Raw genomic sequence first — 14,025 nt, 5'->3', positions numbered from 1 at the left:
CCAACGTTAAAGTTACAATGTTGGCCCTTTGTGGGACAAGCTGTGTTGGGCCTTCAACCTGGTGCACGACTACCTACCGACCTACCTGACTTGCCGTTGGGTAATTGTTGAATTTGCAAACAGAAGCACAACGAAAAAATTGCCCTTTTTTATTTTTTTGCAGTTGGCCCTACAGCAAGCCATACGGCCAAATGTAACAATTAACCAACCATCAAACAAATGTGTATAGGCCCAACCACGGCCCAACCAAAACCACCACCGTTGAATAATTGTATGATTTATTTAAATAGGCCCAACGAAAAAATTACTCTAATGGCCCCCTGTTGGGAATCTTCGGGAGGGCCTTTGTCGAGGGCCCTCCAGCAAATCGTACGGCCAAATGTAACAATTAACCAACCATCAAATAAATGTGTATAGGCCCAACCACGGCCCAACCAAAACCACCACCGTTGAATAATTGTATGATTTATTTAAATAGGCCCAACGAAAAAATTACTCTTATGGCCCTCTGTTGGGAATCTTCGGGAGGGCCTTTGTCGAGGGCCCTCCAGCAAATCGTACGGCCAAATATAACGGTTGCCCAACTAATACGTAAACAAAGGCCCAACAAAATCCCTACAAGAAAATGCTATTAGGGTTAGTTTATTTCCTTTTACATCACTCAAGCCTTAAAATAGATTGCGTCGAATTTAACTTAAAAAGCTACAGTTAACTAGTTTCCTGACTTTCGACCATTTTTTTCATATTTGTGTATCGAACGAAAAATAATCACTAATCAGGCCGTTCAAACTATGGTTCAAACCCCGCTAAGGCTTGAACATTGGATTGGATTTTGATGTTTTATAACTATTTTAGGGATATACGAAACTGTGTAGTTAAATAAAGAAGCGAAAATGTTCATAAACGTAGTGTACAAGGACGCACCGGAGTTGTCTCTGATGAGTCGTCGCTCATCCAACGAGCCCGATCCGTCGCAGGAAAAGACGTTACTCGTCAACCCCGACTGTCCCGTAAGTAGTCACTTTCTGGCTAGTACCTACATATTACCTATGTTCATTGTCTCGTGTGAACGATATTTGTAAGATTGCGGGTCACTTCGTAACGTAGTGTAGGAAGCACCGGAGTTGGCTACGATGAGTCGCCGCCCATCCAACAAGCGTGATCCGTCGCAGGAATAGACGTTACTCGTCAATCCAGACTGTCCAGTAAGTAGTCACTTTCTGACTAGTATTTATTACCTGTCCGTTGGTTAGACGATATTCGTAAATTCCCCGCAATAAATTTTATATGTAGTAGTAGCGGTACAGCCTGTTATTCGGGAATCAGCTGCAAATGGTGTTAAAGGTATGAAAATCGGCACGATTAATCTTTAGGCCATTTGAATCAATTTGACCCGTAGCACCAAAAAATAAAAATAAACGGAAAGGAGTTATGACGTCATCTTTTTTTTGTATGGAAAATAAAAAAAAATTGTTCAGAAACATATCGTGTGTGGTATTAAATGAAAGGGCATTTTGAGCTGGTTCTAAAAATATATCACATTATTATATTTCCGTCACTTGCATTCAATTAAAATAAAAATAATTTTCAAAACATACCAAGTTTGGGCTCCTCCAGATACGAAACCGTTGGATTATTTTTTGTAAAATATACCTCAAGTAATACCCAATATCCTCATATCTAACCCCAAGAAATTAATTTCGAAAATATTTAGATTTAGTATATTTTTTTTTTATTATTACAAATCATCTATCAATCTATCAATGAAACGGCCTCCTGGCCTAGTCGATAGTGACCCTGCCTATGAAGCAGGAGGTCCCAGGTTCGAATCTTGGTAAGGGCATTTATTTGTGTGTTCATCATCATCATCATCATCATGCTGGTGAAAGAAATATAGTCTGTCAAGCGATTTCCTCCTGTAGAAAAAAGCGGCAAATTTGATGTCGGCTGTACACACTAGTCGAGAGCCTCTCGCCGAGAGTCTCGGTGCCGCTCCGATCCAATCGGAGAAGCGCGAGACTAGACGAGTAACAGCGAGGCGAGAAGAGAGCAGCATGTATTTACACACTCGTTCTCGGCTTGTATCGCGGTCTCTCAACGAGTGTGTGTGTGTTGAAAATTTTATTAATCCTAATATTTAAACTGATACTAATTGATAATAAATAAGGCGTAGGGATGTGACGACCCCATCGCCCGCTGGTTTTACCAGTGCAATCAGTCAACGCAGGGCAGCTTGTGGCGAGCTGTTGGGGATTAGCGACCTCACGTACCCGAGTGCTCCTGGGGAGTTCTGTTACCCGCAAGGAGGGTGGGTGGGACAGGATTCTCTGCCTCTGGCTTGCCTTAGCCGGCCGGCCAGAGTGGAGTCGTTAGAGCTATAAGCTCCAGGAGTGGAAGTGAAATATGCATAAGGCGCGAGTTGGCACAGTGGCTGTTAACAGCCACTGGGTAGAAAGCGGCGCACACCTCTCGACACCCCTGAGCCGCTCACACCGGTGTTGCCCTTGAGCCATCCCAGATGTCGCTTTTTGTGGGGGCCCATCTTGTGAGGGCGAGTCACCGTCTGCCGGAAATAAAATTGCATACCGTTTTATTAGGCAGGCGTCCGGTTTTTTACCCCATAGCTCAGTTCTTAGTCCATCGCTTTCACCCAATAACCTAGTACATTTTAGATTCCATCAACTCTCAATAGTCCTTACACCCTGGCGGGTGCTGCCTCTGCGTGCGTCCCATGACACTGGCAAGGGCAGCCTCCGCTCGGTGTACCCCTTACATTTCATTAAAGTGTCAAAAGGGCCTCTACGTGTTGGCTTCGGCTCCGCGCACGCCTCCCAAAGGTCCGGAACACCATTGTTCCGTGATGGGAAAGACATAATAATAATATTAAAGGACAAGTTTTCACAGATCGGCCTAGTCCTACAGCTCAATAAGGCTTGTGCTGTGGGTACTAACTAGACGACGATATATATAATATACACAAATATACAAGCCCTAGTAAGGGCATTTATTTGTGTGATGATGATGATGAACACACAAATAAATGCCCTTACCAGGATTCGAACCTGGGACCTCCTGCTTCATAGACAGGGTCACTATCGACTAGGCTAGGGTGCCGTTTCATCGATAGATTGATAGATCACAATTTGTAAGAATAAAAAATTTAAAATAAATACTAAATCTAAATATTTTCGAAATTAATTTCTTGGGGTTAGATATGAGGATATTGGGTATTACTTGAGATATATTTTACAAAAAATAATTCAACGGTTTCGTATCTGGAAGAGCCCAAACTTGGTATGTTTTGAAAATTATTTTTATTTTTATTGAATGCAAGTGACGGAAATATAATAATGTGATATATTTTTAGAACCAGCTCAAAATGCCGTTTCATCTAATACCACACACGATAGGTTTCTGAACATTTTTTTTTTATTTTCCATACAAAAAAAAGATGACGTCATAACTCCTTTCCGTTTTTTTTTATTTTTTGGTGCTACGGGTCAAATTGATTCAAATGGCCTAAAGATTAATCGTGCCGATTTTCATACCTTTAACACCATTTGCAGCTGATTTAGGTCAACCGCTACTACTAATGCCGGTCTTCTCGATATTGACCTTAACTATCTTGCTGCTAATTGCATACAAAATAAGGACCTTTTTCATAATTTTCAGGTGCGAATAATGCTAGAGTACATCCGCAAGAAATGTAAGCTGGGTTCCTTCACCGCGTTCGACCTCTGCGACGACAGTGGCCGCCTATTAGGACTGTTTAATTTAGAGACATACGCATATGCTACTGATCGGTTTGAACACAAGAAGATTTACTACATCATCGTTTTAAGATCGGTATGTTCTATGTAAAGAAAGTTCACAATGTTTCTGGGTAAATCCTCTCAATTTTTGCTAATTAGCCGGGTCCACACAGAGCAAGCATACGCGCAAGGCGCGAGGCAATTTCCCTGTGCACAAAGCGGCCCACATAGGTCGGAAATCGCGATTTAGGCCGCCAAAAGTCAACTTTCTAAAAGTCGGCTTATCACAAAACTTATTAGTTCTCGAAAAACACCACACTATCACGTAATTAATCCCACCCCATCACCACCCTTATCAGTTACGTAGGTAATCTACCAGGTTCTCAAAACTCAGTCATCACATACGTTGCACACGCGGTTCTTACCACTATTATCCGAAGCAAACATTTCTAAGCCAATATTTATTTTTGTGGAGTTTATTTGTCAGTGAAAGTGATGGATATCGAAAATTCAGGTAAGTTTCTATTATTTTGAATTCGAAATATTTATTTTATGATATATATACTCTAAACATGACCCTTTTCTTGATGAAAATTTTGTTATTTTTTCATATTCAATTGTGAAAATACTATGCTTTTGGGCCCGTCCCAGTGATTTGTTATGTCATTCTATAAATCAACTATATCTTTACATTTTATGAAAAAATTGGAGGGCACTTTTGGGCACTTTGTAAAATATCATGTTTCAAAAAAAATTTTCGGAAATAGCAAATTATTACGTTTTTTTTTCATTAGCATTAAAATGTCTTTTCTGTTATTCTAGGTTCATCAAATGCCTCTGGTTTAAAAGTTGTGACTCGAAAATACCTGTCTGATATTGGGTCATCCATTAATTACGTCACACGAATTTCTAGGTTTTTTGACCCCTCCCCCCCCCTTGTCACATTTGGTCACATTTGGCAAACCCCTCCCCCCTAGTGTGACGTCACATTTTTTCTACGAAATCGCCAAATCGAATTAAGTAAGTACCTAAGTATTATTAATATTTTATCAAAATATTTTTGACGATATAAATATTAGTAATTTTATAACCCAAAACTGCTTAGGAAAGAAAATTAAAAGAATAAAAACGATTATCGTTTTAAAAACTTGTTATTTAAATGTACAGCGAATAAAATAATTAAAAAAAAAAATCGGTTACTGATAAAGTTAAAGTGACGTCACAAAGTTTGTGTCTCCCCCCTCCCCCATGTCACAATATGTCACATTTTCTTGACCCCCTCCCTCCCCCTAAACGTGTGACGTAATTAATGGATGACCCCTAAGTTAAATGAACAAAATTTTCAGTCAATAACTGAAAAATTTGACTTTTTGGAAAATTATCTCCTTATGCGCTCAGGTGACGGAGATGAAGAAAAACCGGCCAAGTGCGAGTCGGACTCGCGTTCCAAGGGTTCCGTATATTACACAATTTTTAACAATCAGTGCCGGATTAAGATATTTTGATGCCCTAAGCATTTCTAGGTGCCCCCTCTCCCTAGGGTCATCAAGATTACATTGATTTTTTGGTAAATTGAGAGAAGTTCATTGCCGCATTACAGCTGAGAATGGAAATCAGTCACATCATTTTATCACGAAAATTGACAGTGCCGCAGCAGTAATGTTGCAACAGAGTACCTAATGCTGTTGCAGTCGCCACCCGAATGTCACCTTTATCATAGCGTAGAAAGTAATAGAAACGCGAGCGAAGCGAGCGCGGAAATTTTTCGATATAAAAACGCAATTTTAGTTTTAGTCCCAACCAGGCGCGAATCCAGGATTTCATACAGAGAAGGGATGGGACAGTTTTCTATCAGCCTAGCTTCGCATAGGGCTCGATATTTAAGGGTCTCAGCGAGGTTGTTTTCATGCATAAAATATGCAAGAAAGCAGAGAGCTTGGAATTGAATTGGCGAAGTGTGAGAAAGGCAGTAGGCCCAGCTGCGAAAGAGGGAAGCTTGGATTTGGATCCACGCCCAAGTGTAATTAAGGCAGAAGATCAACTTTGCCGTAAGGCAGAAGGCCTCGCAAAAGACCTAACGCCGAACCGCAAAAGAGTGGGTTGAAATACTTGAAATCGAATCTATGCATGTAATCACGACTCTTCTACTGCTACCGATTGTTTCCCAAAGAATTACGCGCCATTATTTTTGCAAATTAGCTTTTGGACAGCTAAAAAAATCGTGTGGTAAAAACGATGTGTCTGTCCCTAATTTTAAAATTTGTTCACCTTTTCCAACCTGGCATTTTGGTGCCCTCCCTGAACGTGGTGCCGTAAGCACGTGCTTGTTTTGCTTATTGGTTACAAAGTCTTTATTAATTCAACCATTAAAGTCGACGAGTACAAAAAACTTTGAGCTAGCTCTCAATTTAACATATTTTTTTAAACATTATTTTTAATTTGACCTTACAATTACTCGTAAGTAGGTAAGACCGTTAAATATTTAAAATGATTATCTTATCAGAAAATTATCACCAATTACTCTAAGAAAACTACTACTCTAAGTAATCCGGCACTGTTAACAATGTATTTTTTATGTGAAACGTGAGTGAAATCTCTTTAAAAAATCCGTAGGGGCGGATCAAAAACTGTCATTAAGTCCGACTCACGCTTGACTGATGTACATTTCTAATAGGTTTTCCTGTCATCTATAGGTATAGACCTATTTTATGTATTTTTTTTTTAATTTAAGACTTAGTAGTTTCGGAGATAAGGGGGGGGAATGGTCATTTTTTGCCTATTTTCTTGAATAACTTATAAACTGTTTATTCGAAAATTATAAAAAAAATATATTTGAGATCCTTACAATAAGCTCTTTCATTTGATATGTAACATGATATAGTTTGAAAAAATTTTTTTTTTTCATTTTTTCATTTACCCCCCAAAAGTGGCCCCCATGTTTAAAATTCATTTGTTTACGTTACATGTCCGTATTTGGGTCACAAACTTACATATGTGTACCAAATTTCAACTTGATTGGTCCAGTAGTTCCGGAGAAAATCGGCTGTGACAGACGGACAGACAGACAGACAGACAGACAGACAGACAGACGCACGAGTGATCCTATAAGGGTTCCGTTTTTTCCTTTTGAGGTACGGAACCCTAAAAAAGAACATGAAGCTTAAATTTTCACATTTTAAATCAGAATTTAAAAAGAGATGGATTAGATCACGGCGCATTGAGGAAAATTTTCTGATATCTAATGAATCTTGGTTAGAAGGAAGCTCCGCCGCTCCGCTCATACGCTCTGGAAACGGCAAAGCTTTATATAAATTTGTATGAGTGGCATCCGATGACACCGACAATGCACAAAATACTGATCCATGGCAGAATTACATATTATTGAAAAATTAATAGTTCCCTTTGGACAACTTTCGGCGGAAGCTGGAGAAGCCCGAGACAAACACTTTCGGTCATATCGATATCGTTTAAACTATGCCCGGAAGTTTTCTAGAGAATACTGCAATCTGGAAATTTACCATAGGTTGCTTCTGACCTCCGATCCGCTTATCAGCAGTACGAGAAAGATAACGAAACCTCGAGTTAAATTATTTCTGTCAGAAACTATGCAGCTATTGATTTCTGCTGAGCCACATAAGGGCGGCGAGAGCGGAGAATGCTACCCAAGCGATGGGAGGATTTTTCTTTAAGATATGATGATGATTAAATGTGGCGTGTGTTTTATTTATTTATGTTAATCTTTTTGAGTAAATGTAAGTATCAGCCGTAATAATATTAGATAACAACCTTTGTATATTTCTATTAGTTTCTGTAATACATAATATGTTACTCTTATACCTAAATATAATAAAATAAAAATAAAAAAATAAAAACGCCTTTAATTTCTCAACATTGTTACACAAAAAAATATGAAAATTTACAAATTAAATAAAGATAAAAAGAATGTATGAGAACCCCTTTTTTATAGGGTATAGGCCTCCTCCAAGGTTTTCCAGAGCTTTCTGTCTGAAGCTGTCGCTATCCAGTTTGGGCCAGCGATCGCCGTGAGGTCGTCTGACCAGCGCGTGCGCGGCTTGCCTCTGCCGCGCTTTCCTGTGGGTCCGGGCCACACCGTAGCTGCTTTCGTCCAACGACCATCCTGCAGTCTTGCCAGATGGCCTGCCCATCTCCATTTTAGCTTTAGTGCCTGTACTAAAAAGTCTATGAATTTGGTTTTTTCCTTAATTATCACGTTGCGTACTTTATCTATTCTTCTGATTTTTAGTACTGACCTTTCCATGGCTGATTGACATGAACGTATGCCCTGCTTGCTATTATTAGTCAGTGGCCATGTTTGCGAGCTATAAGTGAGGCAGGGTAAAATACAACTGTCCATAACTTTTTTCTTAATTGATAAAGGCATATCGCTTTTAAAGATTTCTTTCAGTGCCCAGAACTTTTTCCACGATAAGTTTATTCTACGCTTGATTTCATCAGGGCCACTGTTTGGGTCAAAAGACATCATTTAGCCAAGGTGAATATATGAGTCTACATATTCTATGTTAGTTTGACAGGCTAAATATAATATATATGTATAAATATATGTGTATTTTATTATTTATATATTAAAATGGAAGAAAATTCATATTTATTTACTATAATATACATATATCATTAATTCATTAATATATAAAATAATCAAGCGAGGAGGAGCAAAATTATTTTTTTTTTGGAAAATCGGCCATAAATTTAAAAATAATAATTGTAATTATCTAAAAATATGTTTTCTTAGTTCGAAATCGTATATAAAGCGCAAGAATGCAATAAAATATTTTTGGCGGCCTAAATCGTGATTTCCGACCTATGTGCGGCCAGTGTACATGCAATACGGGAGGCACGTCTACACTGGTTGTTTTGTGCGCGAAGAAATTGCCTCGCTTGTTCTGGTTGGACCCGGCTATTCAATTAAATTCAATTATTTATTTATATCGAATCTGAGAGATCCATATAGTGTTAGTAGTAAAACAAATCTTAAAATTAATTAAGGTTAATAGTGACATACAATTTAATTTATTTTAAGTAATTTTAACTAACTAACAAGTATTGTTTAAAGTTATTCTAACAGTTTTGCGTGTTTAGAATCATAATAGCATAAAGTGAAGGACGGTTAACCACACGAAACTAATAAACAAAGCATGGTACAGACAGCAGCAGAAGTTGCTACGTTTAGCAACGGGCCAGGTGTTCAAAATGATCTTGAGGCGACTATTGTTAACCCTTTACCAGGCTAAGGGATATATATTTCCCACATACGGCACTTCAAACATGTGTTCTATTTTCGATGAGTAAGACTGACATTCGATTGTCGTTTTTGAAATGTCAGTCTGGTCACACCTCGGACACTGGCGATCAAATGTATGAAACAAACGCGTTCCTACGCACACAGCCTAAGCTCGTGTAGGTGAACGCGTACCATGCTTGTGTGAGTGAGATAAGACGTGCTAGGGTTCCCGCCATTTTGTTGTCAAGTTCGATGACCTCAATGACTCAAAACTCATTGCGCGAATTAGGAAGAAATAAGAATCGTATTATGTTGTAAGGTGTCTAAGCTCGATTTATACAATAGTTTCCTATTTTGAATCAGTATAAACGAAGTTAACAAAATTTTTGTAAGGAAATTCAGGCCACCAAAATATTACGTAAGTTGAAAACATGATTTTTCGTTCATATAGATATTGTGTTGTTTTCAGTGTGATCTGATAGGACTCAGCCATTCTCTAAGTGTGTTCCGCGACACCCCTGCAGGGGTTCCGCAAGAATTTAGAACACTATGCTTTAGTCGCCTCGAAAAATTCTACTATGCCGCCACCGCCATTGTAGGGTTCCATCAAGTATTTCGCTTTCCAAAAGGGTTCCGTCAAAAAAAAAGATTGAGAACCGCTGTGATAGGTTTTGTAAATATTTGTTTAATATTTGAATATTTTACGTGGAGCGGAGGCTCTGCGCACCGCGTCGTCGCGTCCTTGCCAGCCGGTAACTGTGAGGTAACCGAGAGCGGGTGGGCGGCACTTTCAACGGGAGGCAGGGAGTGTCCATACCTACTGTACGTTAGTACTCTTTATTATACTGTGGTCTGGTAAAGGGTTAAGAGACTAAGATGCGTGTCAAGGTAATTTTGAACAACTCGCCCGCTTAGCAACTTCTGCTGGTGACTGTACTTGATGATGAGTGTTGCACGATCTCTACTTAATTGGTTACAAAACATGTCACTATTAGTAATTTTTGACACGGTCGCATAATCATAGATACGGTAGTTAGTTTAGGCCATATTGAACACACTTTTTGGAAGTTTTATTTTATAAGAAACTAGCTGTTGCCCGCGACTTCGTACGCGTGGATTTGTATGTTGGTGATTATATTATTATACATGAGCATAGAACATTATGCAGCAAAAGATATCAGTAATTCAGTAGGGACGGTTAATAATATTTGTTAATAAGTAAATTTTTACTTTTTTTTGTAATCGGCTATTATGCCTTTATAAGAAGTTTAAAAGTATTTGTCATCATCATCATCATATCAGCCAGAGGACGTCCACTGCTCCAGGCCTCCCCCAGAGTGCCACAATGACCGGTCTTGCGCCACCTGCATCCAGCGGACTCCCGCGACCTTTACCAGGTCATCAGTCCACCTTGTGGGGGGTCTACCCACGCTGCGCCTTCCGATACGTCGTCGCCACTCGAGAACCTTTCCGCCCCAATGGCCATCGGCAACCGCCCACTGCCACTTAAGTTTAGTGATTCGGAGGGCTACATCGGTTACTTTGGTTCTACTGCGGATGGCCTCATTTCTGATGCGATCACGCAGAGAGACTCCCAGCATAGCCCTCTCCATTGCCCTTTGGGTGACTTTGAGCCTTCTTATGAGGCACACAGTAAGCGGCCACGTTTCTGTTCCATATGTCATCAGCATTATCGTATTTAAAAACATGCATGCAAACGCGCACGCATAGACAATTGCAACAGTAGTTCAATTTAACCACTTTGACATTGACTACGCGTTGAGCCATACTTGCGACAGAGCTACTATGTAAGTAGTTTTTTTTAAGTAAGCAGTTACCTTACCTTTAAACGACTCTTTACTTACCTGTTTTGCACCGCAGGAAACGGACCGTCAGCTAATTGTTCTGCCGCAGCTAAACCAGGAGAACCGGTTCTACGAGGAACTGAAGCAGCGGGTGAAGACTTTCATTTCAGGTTCTCCTACTAATTCCAAGGTATTTTCAGTTTTAACAGGGCGTTGCGCGTAGGTAGGCCATCTCTAAATTCGCGGAACCCGGACAAAGACTAAAAAACCTGGACATTTAATTGGCTTAAATCGCATTTTTTCCCCGGACGTGTATATATATAGACAGGGGGCCGATTTTTGAATTTCGACTGCTCGATTTCGTGTATTTCGTTCAATAATATCTCCCCTAACTAGGCATTTAAATTCTACTAATAGTATTGAAAATTTCTATTGCTCGTATTTCAAAAATTGGCATGTTGCCGTTTTCCACCGATTTTCGAGTGACGAAATCGAGCGATCCAAATTCAAAAATCGCCCTCTGGTCATATTTTTGTAAAAATCGATTTCGACTGGCAAATCATATTACTTTTTGGTAACTGAGTTTTTTAACCTAATTAAACCCCGCTGAATCCGAATTTGCCGGTTGCTTGATCGAATTCTTGACCGGAAGTGAGATATTTGATATTAAAGATCCCTTTTTAGTTTTTCGTAAATAACCCTTAAACGGTGGCGCATAGCAAAAAATGTTCTTATACATAAGTAATCTTCATAAAATTGCCTAAAAGAAAGATTTAGCACAATTTTTCCCTAGGATCAATATTCAAAGAGATATTCAAGCGGGAAATTTAATTATAATCACTTCTAAGGTCCATTTTTATAGTTTTTCGTAAATACTTAACTCGTAAACGGTGGCAAATATCAAAAAATGTTGTTAAACGCATTAACGTAGATTAATAAATGTACACAAAATTTTTATACAAAAAAGATTCAGTACACTTTTTGCAGGGATCAATACTTGAAAAGATAATAAAGAATTATAATAAATTCTAAGGTTCCTTGCTCCATGTTCCAAATTAGTTTGGTACAGAAACGCGTAACTTTTTAGGTTTTGCCATAAAACAAACCTAAGTAACCTAACCTTTCTATAGGATAACCTTACAAAAATCCTGAAAAGTGAACGGTTTCAGTTTCAGGACTATAAGTATGAATTTATGTAATTTATGTCAAACAAAGGGCATAACACCACCTAATTTATGCCCCAAAATTAACTCTGTTCAGGCGTGAACTCACAAACAGATTGGTCAGGGCGAGGTGTGAATATCGCAAAAGGCAAAATATTAGCCGGTAAACAACTTTGTCAGTTGGAAAAGGCGCGGAATTCAAATTTTTGTTTGATAGGCAAAATTGTATTGAGTTAGTGGGTTACCCATAGACCTGATTTTTTTTTATTTGTACACAGGGAACCAGATCCTCGCCGTCTCAATCTAAGAAGAAATAACTCATTTGTCAACATTTACATTTGGTAAGAATCTGTTAATTAATCGAACTACTGTTTTTGATTGTTCACATTTGAAACCACGTGTTTTTGTCTATCTAAAAACGTAATGTTGAATCGATTGCATTTTACATAATTATTGTTTATCGAAGACGCATTTAAATTTTAATGTAGAAAATAAATGCTTTATGATTATGAGTTCTGACCTTCTGACTTAAAGTTTGTTCATCAAACATAAACCCATAAGTAAATACCTAAATAAATAGAGAGGTAAGTATAGTCCGTCAAGCCATTTCCATCAGTAGAAAACAGCGGCGAAAAACGGCGTGAACGGTAATCGTCCCATAGACAATTTGAATATCTTCACAAGCGCCTGCACAAAGCCTTATAGCAATTGTTCTCATCTACGTTTAATACAATCAAACGCGATTAGGGGTCATCCATTAATTTTTTGACCCCTCCCCCCCTCATTGTCACACTTGGTCACATTTGGCAAAATCGCCCCCCCCTGGTGTGACGTCACATTTTTTCAACGAAATCGGCAAATCGAATTAAGTAGGTTGTACCTATTAGTAAATATTTTATCAAAATATTTCTGAAATAAATCGGGCAAGTGCGAGTCGGACTCGCGCACGAAGGGTTCCGTACCATAAAAAAAAAAAAAAAAAAAAAGGAAAAAAAAAACGGTCACCCATCCAAGTACTGACCACTCCCGACGTTGCTTAACTTTGGTCAAAAATCACGTTTGTTGTATGGGAGCCCCATTTAAATCTTTATTTTATTCTGTTTTTAGTATTTGTTGTTATAGCGGCAACAGAAATACATCATCTGTGAAAATTTCAACTGTCTAGCTATCACGGTTCGTGAGATACAGCCTGGTGACAGACGGACGGACGGACGGACGGACGGACGGACGGACGGACGGACGGACGGACGGACGGACGGACGGACGGACAGCGAAGTCTTAGTAATAGGGTCCCGTTTTACCCTTTGGGTACGGAACCCTAAAAAATGAAGACGGCAATATATTTGCCACTATCCGTCAAGTGTCTGGTGTTTAAGGAAAGGGTAGGTTAGGCTACTATTGTTATTGATTTATATATGGAGCAATAGCTTAATTCAATACTTCAAATTATTACATTCTAGCAACCTATCCACAGTTTTGCTGGGATTACAATACCTACTTGGAAATAATATACAATACCTACATATAATAGTATATATTAAAAATATTATAAACAAATCTTTTTAAGTTAAACAAAGGTTTAAATTATTTATTATCATTCTATTGGTTTTTAATTTATTCATTTTAGATACTTCATGCCACCCGTAGTTAAGTTCCCCCGGCAAACTGACATGACGGTCTTGTCACTTACTGCCCTTGACTGATATTAGCGGCAAACATATTGCCGTCTTATAATTCGGAAACCCCGAAATAATATATATATTTTTAATACAGTTGCTCACAAAGTGCTACTTTACGTAGCTGTTTAGCGTGCGGAAAGTTGGTTATGTCGAACTAGTGCTTTTTACTTTTCCAATTTTTTTAAATTTATACTTGTTCCAATTCACGACTACTTATTGATGAGTGTTAATATTAGTTTCCTTTAAACGTCGTAATCAGCATAAAAACCTACTGTTAATGTAAGAATATGAAAAATATACATATTTCATATTTTAATACTTACCTCTTCATCATTATAACACGTTTATTTTTTAATATTGAATATT

General features: G+C 38.6%; 1 protein-coding gene across 1 annotated transcript; it reads left to right on the top strand.

Annotated features, from left to right (window-relative positions):
- The first annotated feature begins 642 nt into the window (after window positions 1-642).
- On the top strand, window positions 643-12,486 carry LOC134790213 (uncharacterized). The gene is made up of 4 exons (XM_063761048.1): window positions 643-1,010; window positions 3,673-3,846; window positions 10,894-11,007; window positions 12,259-12,486. The coding sequence occupies exons 1-4, from the start codon at window positions 894-896 to the stop codon at window positions 12,295-12,297; spliced, it is 444 nt and encodes a 147-aa protein (XP_063617118.1). The 5' UTR covers window positions 643-893; the 3' UTR covers window positions 12,298-12,486.
- The last annotated feature ends 1,539 nt before the right edge of the window (window positions 12,487-14,025 follow it).

Source organism: Cydia splendana, chromosome 4 (genome assembly GCF_910591565.1).
Source record: "Cydia splendana chromosome 4, ilCydSple1.2, whole genome shotgun sequence".
Taxonomy (NCBI): domain Eukaryota; kingdom Metazoa; phylum Arthropoda; class Insecta; order Lepidoptera; family Tortricidae; genus Cydia; species Cydia splendana.
The sequence above is the reverse complement of the archived record's forward strand: the minus strand, read 5'-3'. Positions and strand labels throughout refer to the sequence as shown.

Coding starts and splice junctions, on each gene's coding strand:
- LOC134790213 (XM_063761048.1), top strand. CDS start 894: ATGTTCATAAACGTAGTGTACAAGGACGCACCGGAGTTGTCTCTGATG. Junction 1,011..3,672: donor TCGTCAACCCCGACTGTCCC/GTAAGTAGTCAC, acceptor CATAATTTTCAG/GTGCGAATAATGCTAGAGTA. Junction 11,008..12,258: donor GTTCTCCTACTAATTCCAAG/GTATTTTCAGTT, acceptor ATTTGTACACAG/GGAACCAGATCCTCGCCGTC.